Genomic DNA, 16,308 nt, shown 5'->3' on the forward strand with positions numbered 1-16,308 from the left:
GTAAACCAATAGCGTTCAGCTGTGCGTCTAGCTACACCTTTTAGTACTCTTGGTAAACTTTGCAAAGGGTGCTGAAAAAGCGGTACGGTACGGTTCCCTTTTAGGTACCCCTTGATAGTGGAAACGGCCATAAAAGCGTACCGAACCATACCGTACCACTTAGTGGAAACGGGCCATTAAAAGCACATGCTAGAAAAACAGCTACACTTTGCTTTGAGCTTAAAATGGGCATATTGTACATTATTTAATAAACAACATAATGAGTATTTTGAGCTGACAATTTTGAGAGACATTTTGCAGATAACAAAGACTCAAAGACTTCTAAAAATGGGTAAAATAGAAGCCCTTTAAGCATTATTTACCTGATAAATTTTCTTAGACAAGGGGAAAAAGAAAATAATTTCAAGGAAAAAAAAGTTAGGATCACAGATTGGCCACTGGCTGCTCAGATTTTTAAAATATTTCCACCAACCAAAGAAAATCCATATTGATTGACCTCTAGTTTTCATCCATCTATTTTTTGCACACTTTTGAATTATGCATAACTGCTGGAGGGAAATGGCAAGAGAGAAGTGAATCAATAAAAATGTGTGTGCTTTATTGTGACTGTTTTTCATTAGTTAAATAAATCTCCATCAAATCATCTAAAACAGCTGTTTTTTTTAAAGCCTGTTGTCTTTAAAAAGGCACAACACATTTATAATTGCACCATTTTGCAGCAGTTTACATTTTTATTACTGATATTTTACACTAGTTTCTATAGTAACTAGTGTAACTAGTGTCATTCTCTTCATGTGCTTTATATGCAAATGTTTTATGTGATATTCTAATAATTATTCTGATAATTCTCAAGAAAACAAAGCAATTGCTATTTTTCCATTTGATCAGACATGCAACAAGTGTTTGCTAACTTGCATCAGTTTAAGAGTTTATTCATTTATTTAGTTAGCATTTCAATGACTTAACAGAATCTTAATTTTTGTTGACGGCACAACTTACCAGAAGAATCTGTCATTGGAGGTGGTGGAGGTGGAGGAGGTGGCGGAGTAACCATTGCTCGAAGCGTGCCAGTCTGAGAAGAGCTAGCAGAGCTGTATGATGCTCCAGCACAGGCTCCAGCCAGAGCCATGGCATCGGGACAGGGGGACAGAGCCATGGGTTGAGGAGGCGAAGGCAGCGGAGACACATCTCCCTCCCCGTCTCCCTCTCCCCTCACCTGGATTTGCAGACTGCCTCTGCGTTCCAGCTCATGAATCTTCTTCTCCAGTGTGGATTGCTTCTGAATGGTCTCATCCTTTTCCCGAACTATCCGTCGCAGAGTATGAACTTGCGAGCTGGCGTCCCGGTACACCGCCTGTTTATGTAGAGGTCGTTAAGCATTTAAATGATTTTACTCCATATTTTACAATGAATTACTAATGCTGGGATGTTTTAACCTCGAATCTAATAATTTTATTCAAATGTTCCTTACATGAAGCCTGCTCTGCATTTGGATGTAAGGTGTTCCTTACATCGAATGACAGTTTTAGAAGAGACAATTCTAAAACTAGGTGATTTTGACAGGGTAAAAAGGGTATTTATTTACACTACCATTGTTTAATATATCCAAGTAAGTTATAGTCAACTGTCCTAATTATAATAAAACTAGCCTAACCTAGTTGCACCATCTAATTTTCACAAGGGTCCTAAATATAACAAAATTATAAGACATTGAACGTGCTTTACAGTTCTGAAAAGGCAAGGCACACAGCACTGCCTTTTTGTTGACTTTAGGAAAGAGCAGTGCACTGGGCTTTTTATGCTGCTAGATAACCTACTGTATCAACAGTCTTGGTTCTGGAGTGCCTCAGCACAGAGTTGTTGTTTTTTTAACTGAAGCCACACATAGTGCAAAAATGGGAGATGCAGCAGACACACAAAAAAACCCACTGCCGAAAAACAAGACAGTGGGAAAGAAAAGAATCAAATGAACTTGTGTAAAATGGTATTTTTGTCATCTTTAAAAACCTGAGAAAAAACTTTCTAAATACAGAAATGTTGCTGAAATGTAATTAGCTGAAAACTAGAATTACTAAAACAAAGAATTCAGTTATAATAGACACAATCAGGGCCACCGCGTCCATAGAGGCGACCTAGGCGGCTGCCTAGGGCAGCAGAATACAGAGGGCGGCGCCCGCGACACTACCCTCACCACCCGCGTCCTCAGTTATATCCGCGTTTAGGGCGGCGTCCGCGACACTACCTTTACCAACCGCGCCCTCAGTTATATCAGCGTTTAGGGCGGAGTCCGCGACACTACCCTCACTACTCGCGCCCTCAGTTATATCCGCATTTAGGGTGGAGTCCGCGACACTACCCTCACCACCCGCGCCCTCAGTTATATCCGCGTTTAGGGCGGCGTCCGCGACACTACCCTCACCACCCGCGCCCTCAGTTATATCCGCGTTTAGGGCGGAGTCCGCGACACTACCCTCACCACTCGCGCCCTCAGTTATATCCGCGTTTAGGGCGGAGTCCGCGACACTACCTCACCACTCGCGCCCTCAGTTATATCCGCGTTTAGGGCGGAGTCCGCGACACTACCCTCACCACCCGCGGCCTCAGTTATATCCGCATCTAGGGCTGCGTCCGCGACACTACCCTACCCACCCCCCACCACCCCCCACCCCCCCCCCCCCTTGCTGTAAAGGGACTTTGCCGTCAAGCTCTCCAGAACCAAGACTGTTGATATGGTGGTTGCCTAGCAACATAAAAAAGCACAGCGCACTGCTCTTTCCTAAAGTCAACAAAAAGGCAGTGCTGTGTGCCTTGCCTTTTCAGAACTGAAAAGTGTGCTCAGTGTTGACTTATAATCTTTTTTATATTTAGGACCCCTTGAATGTAGGTTAGACTAAGTTTATAAGAATAAGGCTAGCTATTTTTGCCCATTTTGTATCAATCCGTAATATTAAAGGAACCATGACATTCAAACTGTTGAACATTGCTGCACTCCTAACAGTTTCATGTATTGCTAATTCTCTAAATATGTAAACAGGGTTCCCATTCTTTCGTGAGCAGCAAATTTAAGGACTTTCAAAGGCTTTTAAGAGCACCAATAAATTCAAATCAAGCACTATTTCAGTTCCCCCAGGAGTAGTAGAGCCATTAAAATCCTTATTAAACTTTACATTAAAATATCAGTGTAGTCATGCTGTTTTAAATGTGTCGTTATAAGAAAAAGTTTTTTAGAAATGTTCAAAGAACTTTAGTAAAATTAGTACTCAATACTGGTAATATTCAAACATGATTTCTGAATTATGGATAAATTGTGCATTATTTTTCCATTTTTTTTTTCAAGATTTAAATGGAAGATTTTTTAATTAATTAATTGGTTTCTGAATTATGGAGAAATGTGCATTTATTTTTCATTTTTCTTTTACAAGATTTAAATGGAAGATTTTTTAAATTAAGAATGTTCCTTTTTTAGTTCTGTTTTTGACAGCAGTACAGTACAATTGCTAAAATAACCCCATTAACAGATTTCATTTTAAATTGAATTCAAGCACTTTCAAGGACCTATGTGTGTTTACAAAGTACTTTGGAATACTTTTACAGGTCTTGAATCCATATGTCTGAAATTCAGTAACTGTAAAGTGTAACATCATGTTGACATTTGCGATATGAGAATCAGGACTGTAGTTTAGAGGGTGTAATACTGACCCGGACGGTGTCCAACTCTTTGTTCTTCTGCATCAACTGTTTCTCAAGCTCCACAATTTTAGACATGGCCTCGTTCTCCGTTTCTAAGAGTTTATCGCTCATCTGCCAGCATAAGAAAGAGATTCTTGGATTAGGATACAATGGACTTGTGACTCTAAATATGTGGATTAAAAAAAATAATCTTTTGCTAACATGTGATAGATTTTCCTCCAGTTCCTCCACACGTTCCAGGGCAGCGTTTTTGGTCTCTGCGTCCTCTAGAAGCGTCCCCACGTCAAACAGGTTATCCAAATAAGCCTGGATCTGCACTTTGAGTTTATCGCTCTCCGTATGCTTCAGCCTCTGCGGACAAAACACAAACCCCAGGGAAGTGAGTTTCTGAGGGAGCGTGAATGCAAGATACTTTGAAAAAGTTCATACCTCCAAATAGTCGTCCAGAGAGAGTTTGGTGAAGTCATACTGGAGGTGAACTCTGAAATTCATGTCCTCTACCGAGTGCACCACAATATTGATGAACTGCATGCACGCCACCTGAGTCACCAACAGAGGATGATGATGAGATCTGACATCACTAGCGGAGAGAGCTTTTCATTTTAAAATAGGCACTTCAGAAGAGACGGGAAGGGAAAGTAGACCCACCATGAAATCAATGTTGTTGTCTTCGTTTTTGAAGTGTTCCATCAGTTTCTCAAACCGCTGGGTTTCTGAGCAGACCTGAGGAACACAAAAGACAGTCAAATTGGAAAAGAAAATCAAATTTCCACTGATCTTTTAATATATTACAGGCATAGTAGGCTGTAACGTGTTCCACAGTAATGTGTTGCTGTATTATAATTACATTTTTGAGGAGCGCAGTAATGTAACGAATTACATTTTAAATTTGCATCATTTGATTAAAGTTATTAAAGTCAGTGTATATATATATATATATATATATATATATATATATATATATATATATATATGTATATTAGGGCTGTGCAATTAATCGAAAATCCGATTTCGATTATGTCTTCTAACGATTATGAAAAACCATTAATCGACAACGAAACAATTGTTCCATTATTTACCGCCCCCTGTCCAGTTGTCCTCACTTGTTGCTCTAAAAAGCGCGAAAGACCGCATGCTTATGTGCGTGTGTGTGCGGCGCGCAGACAGTCAGAAGCATGCAGTCTGCACTTGGTCTCATTCGCACATTGTGACGAGCAGAGAGCACACACATCTAAAGTCATAAACGTGAGCGCTTTAATGTTCAAATAGGTGTCAAAACGTGTTTAGTGATTATTCATATTAACCCTCAGTTTGTAATAAACAAACAAGTTGAGAATCAAAAGACACGTGAAAGCGAAACCATTAAAGTGACAGAGAACAGCTGTTTTATCATGATTAATAAAACAACGAGAAAATCCCTCTTTGCTCTTGACTGAACACTTTTGTAGCTAGTGTTTTTCTTACGGTGAAGATGCTAAAAACACAGTTTGTTTAATATTTTTATTCTATTGTATTTATTTCTCTTTCCTTTGCAGGGAGGAAAATAATATATGCAGTTGAAGTCAGAATTATTAGCTCTCCTGAATATTAGCAACCTTTTTCCCCCAATTTCTGTTTAATGGAAAGAAGATTTCTGAACACAACAGTTTTAATCATTCATTTCTAATAACCGATTAATTTTATCTTTGCAATGATGACAGCTCATAATATTTTAGTAGATATTTTTTTAAATACAAACATTTAAATTCAAAGTGTGAGTCAAATGCTTAATTAGGGTTATTAGGCAAGTCATTATATGACAGTAGTTTCTTCTGCAGACAATCAAAAATATATATTGCCTAAAGGGGCTAATAATATTGACCTTAAAAGAGGTTTCAAAATATTTAAATCTGCTTTTATTCTAGCCAAAACAAAACAAATAAGCCTTTCTCCAGAAGAAAAATATTAGAGGAAATACTGTTAAAATTCCTTGCTCTGATAAACACCATTTGGGAAATATTTATTTAAAAAAATTCTCAGGAGTGCTAATAATTTTGACTAATAATCTAAATATATTATTAATAAAACTAATAATCGTTTGGAATAATCGTGATTACAATTATGACCAAAATAATCGTGATTATGATTTTTCCCAAAATCCAGCAGCCCTAATATATATATATATATATATATATATATATATATATATATATATATATATATATATATATATATTAGGGCTGCTGGATTTTGGGAAAAATCATAATCACGATTATTTTGGTCATAATTGTAATATATATATATATATATATATATATATATATATATATATATATATATATATATATATATATATATATATATATATATATATATATATATACATACTACATTTTGAGGTCAAAAATCTGTTTCACTACCCATAAAACATAATTTTATTAAATATCTATGCATAAAATACAGTTTGCATTCACATCAGAGTTAAATAAAGTGAATGTAGAATATCTATTCTTACCTCTTTGAAATGGTCAAAAGCAGCAAGGATGATCTCGTGTCCTCCTCTGACCAAACACACAGCGGCCAGCAGCTCCAGAACCAAAGCTTTGGTCCTGCACAAAGGAACACTTATATCAAGAAACCAAACCTGCACAAAATACTTAGTGATTGATAAAACATTCCAATCAAAAATTAAAGAACCATGATATAACCCATCATGTAATCTCCAAAGGCCAGGTCAAATGGTCCTACCGTTATTATGGTCGACAAATTTCAGAACAATTATCCCCCTGAACAAGGAGCTATTCATAAAAGTTCTGTTAAACGGCTTGGAAAGCTTTTGTATCACAGTCTTGGGGAGTGTCTCAGTTACAAACCCTTCTCTCCTGTTGACCTTAATCAGCACAACCGACAGACAATTCATCTATTTATAGCTAAAGTTTCCGAAGAACAGCCCTTCCAAAAAAGCGGTTTGATCAAACGTAATGGCTTTAGGGTTTGGATGAAAGCCTTGACAGATAAGAGGAGTTCTCATCAACCATTCGAGAGCTTTAAACACAGAAATCGAAGAATTGTTTGAAACCCGTGGTTTCATTTTTCACATTTACAATGATTAGGATAAATTATGTGGACTGAAACCTTGAATGTGAAAATCCGCCACTCTTCAGAAAAGAAAACTGTTTTGAACTCTTAGTGTGGTTTTATATATGTTCAGACGTATAAATTTGTCTGTATATTATTAGCAATTTGCCAAATTAAAGCTGGAAGATGTGCTCAGCCTTATGCAGTTTGTCCATGATTAGAACAGCTGCATTTGAAGCAGTAAGTGCATCATAACTTTTTCACTAACGTAAAGTTAAAATGCTTTCCAGTGGCTACACAAGACCGTTCTGGCAATGACTAGCCAGCAAATGCTAGCTGAACTGCATTCAAAGTAGAACACTTTCCTACTATATACACTGTAAACCCTAATGTTGTCTTTACTTAAACAATCAAGTAAAGTTAATTGAACATAGGGCGAAGCAGAGGCGCAGTAGGTAGTGCTGTTGCCTCACAGCAAGAAGGTTGCTGGTTCGAGCCAAAGACATGCGGTACAGGTGAATTGGGTAGGCTAAATTGTCCGTAGTGTATGAGTGTGTGTGTGTAAATGTGTGTATGGATGTTTCCCAGAGATGGGTTGCGGCTGGAAGGGCATCCGCTGCGAAAAAACTTGCTGGATAAGTTGGCGGTTCATTACGCTGTGGCGACCCTGGATTAATAAAGGGACTCAGCCGACAAGAAAATGAATGAATGAATGAATGACTGAACATAACTTAAAATTTAGCATTTTGGTCCTATCACTTAAAAAAATGAGTTAATTTAACTTACGTACCATGAAAATGCATAAACTTAAGATTTCAAGTGTAGTGAGCTTAAAGTCATAATTAATCCTTTGAAATAGGACAGTAGGTCATTTTCACAGATGTAGTCTTGACTGTAAAATTCTAATACGTGCAACCTTTAAGTGCAAGGTATTTTCTTTAAATCAGAAAACAGATGGCTTCAGGTATAATTATTCCTCATATTGTGAATAAATGGCTACTTATTTTTTGTTTAAAATTGATTTAAACATTTTTAAAAGTATAATATTACACACATGCATGCACACACATGCATATATATATATATATATATATATATATATATATATATATATATATATATATATATATATATATATATTAGAGCTGCATGATTCTGGCTAAAATGAGAACCGCGTTTTTTTGGATTAATATAAAGATCACGATTCTCTCACGATTCTTTAGATGTAAAATAAAGCTTAATATGAGATTATAGTTTTTTCTCAAACATATGGCAAAACAACAGCATTAATATTATGTGTAGGTCTACTGGTTTCTATAAATAATAATATTCTACTTATAATAATTCTGATGTTGAGTTATGTTTGAGATATAGGCCTATGCTTGCAATCTGTCATTGAGAACATTATTAGACCATTTAATTCACTGGTAAAATCAACATTATATAGGCTAGAGTAGTTATACTGACACTGTAAACATTTATTTTCATGCACAACTGTGTGTTCGCTATGAAAGAAAAAACATATCAAATGCTTGTCGCAGTCATAACTCTGAAATGAGATATGATTATTTAAATGATGTGCACGCTTTCGGTTTCATTTTTAACTGCTAAGTGCTGTTCATACTTCGCGCGCGGCTCTCAAACGATTACTCTGTGCCACAAACTGAATATTATTTACAATTTTATTACCAGTTACTCACAGCATATGCAGGTTCTGTTTAATAAAGTAGATGCACGCGCGTCTATCATTTAGCGAATACATCATTATATGAAGACAAAAATGAAAATTTTGGGTGAATTATACCTTGTAAAAACAGTATTTGATTTATTTATTTTCAACATCATTTGGAGGTGTCCATATCGCTGAGCTACGTGTGTGAAATAATGAAAAGACTCGTGCAGCCGCCTCCTGAACTTGAAAATATGATTGGCAGAATCGTAGAAATGCTGGATTAAGATTGTCAAGGGGGTCGAATTGAATATTCTTTTTTCGATTAATTGAGCAGCTGTTATATATATATATATATATATATATATATATATATATATATATATATATATATATATATATATATATATATATATTAGTTCTATAACTACTACAATTACCATATCGGTCATTCTGACCATTCTCATATAAGACGTCATATTTATTTTCACATGTTCAATAGAGGTATCAAAAATAAGTTTTAAATGTGTTTTGAAAGTATTTGTTAGGATTCTGCCACTTCATACTTGTTAATTCTTGTTTTGGTGGTAGAGTCCAGACACTGTAGTCCTGTCTTGTCTAGTAAGCTGTGCTCAGCTCGAGTATTCTCAGGTTGAGCGTGCGCTCCTGCTTGACAAGGACATGTAGGGGCTCGGCATGCTCGGGATGCGCGCTCTCATCCTAGTGTTTGTTCTGTCTGCAGCATGCTGTTTCATTCTCAGCATCTCAGTCTGTTTGGTTTCAGTTTCGATTGGCGCTGGGATGGAACATGCACCTTGTATGTGTGAGTGCACAGTGAGAGTTTTTATTTATCGTGCACTTGTACCTTGCGTTCAGTCTTCTGTTGGTGTTGTGTTTAGCATGTGGTTCATGTGTACATGCGGCGCGTGCTTTAGTGTTGTTTCATGTGAACACGCAGTTAATGAGTGTTCTAGTCCCGTTTTGCGAAAGCAAGTCTTGTGTTGGTTCTTTGTGTCATGTGCTCTTCTGGCTATTGTTTAGTCCCATCCTCCTTGTTAACCAATTTTAGTTTATTCAGTTTACCTGTTTGTTTGTTAATGTTTCTCTTTATAGTCTTCTCGTCTACTGTTCTGTGCCAGTTTGTCAAACTTCATTATCCAGTCGTGTCTTGTTCTGTCCAGCCCTGATCCCAAACAGCCTGCCCAGTCAAACAGCCTGCCCAGTCATCAACTGTCGCCGAATTACAGTTCCAATTCAAAGTTCACATTTTGCCAAGTACAGATAAAATTCCCGGATGTTTACTTGCTCTGCCCCTTTGGCCAAGGATGTATCGAGAGGGGACTTGTGCGAACTTACGAAGCTCAGGTATCCCAAAATGCATTGCCGCGTAACCAGCGAAAGCTAATGGTGGAGGAGGAAAACTGAACGGTTTTAAAAATACTCCTTTACTGTGTCACAAAATAAAGTTTGAACAGTTTTTCAGGCGATAATGTAGTTGTTTTAAACTCGAACTCAGTTTATTCACAAAGATAGCGCGTCTTTGGCGATGTGCCTCAGCTTATGCTGACTCTGACTCCTAGCCTGCCCTAGCTTTACTTTGGCCAGTCAATTTCGGATGTACTGTTGGATCTCATCTCTTCATTGTAGTTAAAACATGATGTTTAATACATCTTGTGCATATCTACCGAACAGTTTTTGGTCTTTTAAATCTATTATTTGTACTCAGGTGTAATATATTGGCAGTGTTATTTTGCTGCCTTGTATAATTGTCTTTAAATATGTTACTGTGTTGTACGCTGTTTGTCTTTGTCTACCAAATTGCTTGTCGTTATCTTTATTTCCTATTACTCACATCTTGTTCTTTATACTTGTATAATGTCAAGTATAGTTTATTAAATCTGATAATCAAAGACACGAGTCTGTGTATAATAACCCATTTCACTTCACATTTATGATTATTTACTTTTATATTTTCCTAAATCAATTATTAATTATAGAGCCGTGCTTTATATAATTAAATTATTTTATTGTTATTGTACAGTGAAACAGATGAATCCATGGTGAGGTAAATGACATTATAAAGTACACTGCTGTTCCATTTGAAGAAGTACCCGACTTGTGTCTTTGTGTCCTCGGTAGTTCATTCTTCCAAGTGTAAACTTAGCAAGTCTGAACTTCCAAGGACACAAGTCCGAACTTTGCATACTTGGTATTAAGAAACAGCCTATATAGTAGGAAGTTGCTAGGCAACAGAGGCATGCTTATTTAAAGTCATGCAGAAAAGTAGCAGATAGTGAAATGAACGTGGCCATTTTGACCACTATAGTAGTTCTAGGTAGAAATAATCAGAAGTCTTTTGCGTTTTGTAATTTTAATAAAATAAAAATGTCAGAAGGAAATATACAGTTATGTAGTAAAAGTCATGAACTTAAAGATATATGTATTTTCATTCATTCATTTTCCTTTGACTTAATCCCTTATTTATCAGGGGTCACCACGGCGGAATAAACTGCCAACTATTCCGGCATATGTTTTACACAGTGTCAGCGGATGCCATTCCAGCTACACCACAGTACTGGGAAACACCCATACGCTCTCACATTTACAAACACTCTCACACTATGACCACTCTTGTTTCCCCAATTCGAGAATAGCGCTTCGCAACATGCAAACTTGACACAGAAACTCCTACTGGTTCAGCCAGGACTCAAACCAACAACCTTCTTGCTCTGAAACGACATTGCTAACTGAGCCACCGTGCCACACTTATGTGTGTTTTATTTCAAGAAAGTTATAAATTGCAAAAATTAAAAATGACTGCCTCTGTAGTTCTAGGGTTAAGTGGTTAAATGTTTGTAAAACCCATAAATAAATAATGACCATCAGACTGACAAATATGGAGATTAAATGTTCCCTTATTCGGACCACATATACTGGTGTGTGTCTGTGTGTGTGTGTGTGTGTTTGTGATTACCTGGGATTTTTGTTGTTAAGGCTTAGAGCAATTTCATTGACAGCATGCGGATGGGACATGACCATGTTGAAGCCATACTTCAGAGTGTGACAGACAAGAAAATACAAAAGAAGATTAAAATAAGTTTGAAATAAAAAAACACAATATAAAAAAATCATATTCTGTTTACCTGGTAGTTCATAATAGCTCTAAGACACATGATGCAGACGTGAACGTCATCTTTCTTACACACCAAGCGGGAATTCTTTAGAGTTCTGCGACTGGGCAAAGTATTGGACCTAAGAACAAAATATAATATTATGGGCTGTCTTGTAAAAATCTTTTCCAGTTTTCCCTGTAAACAAAAATCTCCTTGCTTTTGTGTGTGTGTATACCTTAAGGAGTGCCGTGTGGATCGTGGTATGCTGCTGCCGCTGACTGGTGATGGTAGATTACTGTCGCCATGCAGATCTTCTATAGACCTGCTCCAGGGAGTCTCTACAGAAATCTCACCTGTGGCGCTCTCTGCTACATCTCCATCAAACCTGGGGCAAAATAAAAGTGTTTAAAAGTTTATAAGAAATTCACAACAGCATCATTATATTCTGTCTGTTTATGTGAAAATTATTTTTAGTATGTGAAACACTGAATCCTCCCAACTCAATCATGATGAGAAAGTGTGCTTCAATCACATTTTAGGCTCCATCACAGTTAATAGAGTTATTTGTTACCTGTCAATGTAACAAATTACACTTGTCCTCTGAATTCATTTGACTGCTAATGCTACAAGGATGTCTTTTGATACTATAAAACCACTGTTCTGGGGTGTGTTGACGCAACAACCAACGATGTGACTCGCGGTTAAACTATCAAAGTATGATGCATGTTTGGGAAAAGATCGATGTAGTAATGAGTGTTTCTACCTAAGCTTTGCAATAGCATTTATAACCATGTCCACAACTTAAACTCTAAATTTAAGACTTATCCATTTAGCTAGGTATATTAGTAAATTCCCTATAGTCTGCTTCTAATTCTGCTATTTATTCTGTAGCGGGAGAACTATTGATTCTTTCTTTATTAGAACCTCTAACATTACTTAGATTTCTTTTGCTAACACCTTAGTTTCACTAAACTCTATCATGCACAGTTCCAGCCCTTGCTCAGATTCAACAGTTTACTAGTTATTATTACAGGGCACCTATTTTACCCCTTTTTCAAGATTTAAGATAAGACTTTTATGTCTCCAGAATGTGTGTGTAAAACTTCAGTTCAAAATACCCATCAGATTATTTATTATACCTTTTTAAGTTATCACATTGTAGCTGTTTTTGTTGCCTGACCCTTTAATGCAAATGAGCTAGTTCTCCCCGCCCACCATTCCCACGTGCGTCCTTTATGTACATAAACAGCGCAATGACAGATAAAAATGAAGCAGATTTCCCTTACTACAGTAGGAACTTTCCCAACTGCTATTTGATATCTTTGTTGTGGAGTTAATTCAAGCCTTTCTGCAACGATGAATCACACACAAAGTCGTTATAAAGTTCAAGTGCGTACACAAACACACACATGAAGTCCACAAACCGGGACTGAAGCTACTTTTTTTTTATAATTGTACTGACACTATGAGGCTGTGATGAAGAATTACATAGTGATTTTACTGTACTTATTACAAACATCCACTGTTTTAAAACGTTTTAAATGGTCACGAAACACCAAAACAGATATCGACAGTCATATTTGTGTCCTACGCTGCTAAAAACGCTATTAGGACACATATATTTCACTAAAAAGTGAAAATTGGTTGTTTTTGTGTTGTTTTAAGCAAATTCGTTCTTCCAGTTTGAAACAAATTTTTTAAGCTGCATCACGGCGATTAGATACTGGATGTCTGTACCTGCGAATGCATCATGACGTCAATAAATGTGCTGCATTAATTCATGAGAAAGACTTGGTTCAATCAGCAAGCTCTATTGTGTATGCAGTGCAACTTCATTAATACGCATGATTGCTTCGAAGACTGTATTTACCTGTTCCAGTGTTTAGATGGCAGAGAGACGCCGGGGTGTGTTGCCAAAACAAGTGGAAGAACGAGAATTTGGAGACATGGGTCGCCAGTGTTGCGTTTATTAAAGTGCTGTAGCGAAGATTTTGTTTTCATTCCCCCGCTATGAGAGTGCAGCTGAACTCACATGTGGATTACAGTGCATGCAACGTGTGACAGAAATGCGTTTGTAAGACACATTTTTACCCGAGAGCTTTTGGCATCTGTAAATGGTGAAATCCAGATTTGTCACTCGTCTCCTTTTAAAAAAGATTCGGTTTTTGCAGGATTTGGTAAGTGTGTGTGATCAGTGCCCTTTGTTTGTGCATTCAGATGGCAAAAAGTTCGTATCGTCAGCAGTACTCTTTCAGTTTTACATACCTTAGTCAAAATGATTTAGTTACTAAGATTACAGTATGTTAATATCACTGCAATATTACAGTCCAATATTATAGGCTGAAAGATCCGCTGTAAATGCTGCTCTCTGAATGTAAACATGTAAACACCTTAATCAAACTATTACCTTCGTGTAGGATTTTTGCTGCATTTTGTGACAGGATAGTCTATACCAGGGATGGGCAAACTTGATCCTCAAGGGCCGGTGTCCCTGCAGAGTTTTGTTCCAACTCTAATCAAACACACCTGCTTGTAGATTTCTAGTGATCTTGAAGACACTGATCAGCTTGTTCAGGTGTGTTTGATTAGTGTTGGAGCTAAACTGTGCAGGACACCGGCCCTCCAGGACCGAGTTTGCCCATCCCTGGTCTATACACACACACACACACACGTCTTTCTGACGATATGTTACATACCAAGTGCATCTAAGTTACCGAGAAATGCTGAGGTTTTTTTCTCCCATTTGCTGTGCAGTATTAAACATTCCATTAAAACTACACCCTTCCAGCAGTTCATCCTCGCATCCAATATCTAATTTTTCACGGAGGGGCAAGCGTGAAATGTTACTGAATGAAAGTGAAAGTGCCAAACGTCAGTTAAATTCGACAAATTAAGAATTTGGCAAATAATTTGATTACTGATGTCCATGTAAACACAGTCTCTGTCTTTCTCCCTGGCATCTATGTGTTTGTTTTGCCTCTCTGAAAATCAGCACATGCCCCAATGGAAAATCCCATTTTGATGCAAAATCTTCCCTCTTTCCCTCCCCCGACACTCCCACCTAAACCTAGCTGGACACACTCACTTTCCTGACTTTTTCCCAACTAGGGGTGTAAAAACACCCTGCTGAGACAGGGGGGTTTCGTGACCCTTTAAACTTGTAAAACTCATTCTTGACCACATTTGATGATGATTGATGATCACAGAGAGCTGAACAGATCTTTTAATCCCTGTTGCTTTGTGCATGTCCTGTCTTGTTGATATGATTATACGGGTTTCTACGCAGACATGTTAATACACGTCTGTCAATAAATTCGGTGGGCGGGGAAACCACACTCATACATCACGTTGTGGTGAGCCTCAAAATGTGAGGGATTTGGATCCTATTTCAACATCAGGAAATTGAAAAAAAGAGACTTATTGTCTTTACATCACCACAATATGACTATGGACACACTATACCGACAACACAGTTCTGTTCAAACAGCTTCCAAAAGTAGATTTTTATCATAGGTGCCCTTTAAGCAAAGATTTTCAGAATCTGGAAAAATGTATATGTTTTAAAGGGCCATGAAACCCCCTCGTTTCAGCAGGGTGTTTTCACACCTCTACTTTGGAAAAAGTCAAAAAAGTGGGCGTGTCCAGCTCTGTTTAGGGGGGAGTGTCGGAGGAACTAAAGTGGGAGGGTGTGGGAGGGTCTATTTAGGCACGCGCGAGTTTCAGAGTCAAAATAAACACACAGAAGAAAGTGATGGTGTTTAACCTACATGGACATCTGTAGTCGAATTATTTGCCAAATTATTAAATGTTGGACTTTAACAGCAGTTTGGCTCTTTCATTCAGGGAATTCATTCATGCCCCTCGCGTCAAACGAGATATTTGATTCGAGGAACTGCTCTAAGCGTGTATTTTTCATGCAATGTTTGAGACCGCACGGCGAATGAGTGAAAAAAAACCTCAGCATTTTCCGGAAACTTAGATGCACACGGCAGGTAGCGTCAGAAAGCCGCGTGTGTTTATTCCGGTCACAAAATGCGGTAAAAACCCTACACGAGGTTAAAGTTTGGTTGTGGTGCTAACATGTTTACACTCAGTGCAATAGTTAACTTAGTTCGATACGAACAAACTGATTAAACAAAGAGCACTGGTCGCTCACTTACCAAATCTGTAGAGACAGGACAATCACCAGCAACTAGAGCCTCGTCTTTATTAAGAGAAGACTACAAGCGAATCCGGATCTCTGCGTTTGCAGATGAGAACAGCTCTCAGGTAAACAATAATCCTCCTTAGACACGTAAGTTATTGTTGTCGAGCGTCGCGTACACTGTTAATCCACACGTGACTCCAGATGAGCTCTCACAGAGAGAAAATGAAAACAAAACTTAACTGCAGCAAACTATAAAAGCAACACTTCACGCTTGTTTTGCCAACACAACGTGGCGTCTCTGTCGTCTAAACACTGTGACAGTAATGAATATTAATAAAGTTGCACAATAGAGCGCGCTGATTGGTTTGAACCAAGCCTTACTCATGCATTAATGCATCACACTGTAAGACGTTATAAGACGCACTCTGGCACAGACACCCAGTATGCACGCTGGAATACAGGCTATTATGTCATGACCGTGACGCAGCTTCAAAAAATCGTTTCAAACCGGAAGTACGAATTTGCTTGAAATAACGCAAAAACAAAAATGTACACTTTTTAGTAAAATATAGGTGTCCTAAAAGTGTTTTTAGCAGTGTGGGACACATATACAACTGTCAACAGCTCAAAAA

General features: G+C 37.6%; 2 protein-coding genes across 7 annotated transcripts in view; one reads left to right on the forward strand and one right to left on the reverse strand.

The window, feature by feature from the left end:
* Positions 1–16,308, forward strand: part of asic4b (acid-sensing (proton-gated) ion channel family member 4b) — a 750,743-nt gene that overhangs the window by 471,635 nt on the left and 262,800 nt on the right. The gene's annotated exons all lie outside the window — the stretch shown is intronic.
* The window catches only part of fmnl2b (formin-like 2b), a 59,153-nt gene that overhangs the window by 20,396 nt on the left and 22,449 nt on the right, over positions 1–16,308 (reverse strand). For all 6 annotated transcript variants that reach the window (XM_009302260.5, XM_009302262.5, XM_005165857.6 and 3 more), the window contains exons 6-14: positions 11,765–11,914; positions 11,560–11,668; positions 11,391–11,467; positions 6,185–6,278; positions 4,339–4,413; positions 4,120–4,230; positions 3,892–4,041; positions 3,700–3,801; positions 1,000–1,354 (exon numbers count right to left, since the gene is read on the reverse strand). In XM_009302260.5, coding sequence (XP_009300535.1) covers positions 1,000–1,354; positions 3,700–3,801; positions 3,892–4,041; positions 4,120–4,230; positions 4,339–4,413; positions 6,185–6,278; positions 11,391–11,467; positions 11,560–11,668; positions 11,765–11,914 — 1,223 coding nt within the window. The remainder of the gene's footprint in view (positions 1–999; positions 1,355–3,699; positions 3,802–3,891; positions 4,042–4,119; positions 4,231–4,338; positions 4,414–6,184; positions 6,279–11,390; positions 11,468–11,559; positions 11,669–11,764; positions 11,915–16,308) is intronic.

The sequence above is a fragment of the Danio rerio genome, chromosome 6 (assembly GCF_049306965.1).
Source record: "Danio rerio strain Tuebingen ecotype United States chromosome 6, GRCz12tu, whole genome shotgun sequence".
In the NCBI taxonomy this organism is placed as follows: Eukaryota; Metazoa; Chordata; class Actinopteri; order Cypriniformes; family Danionidae; genus Danio; species Danio rerio.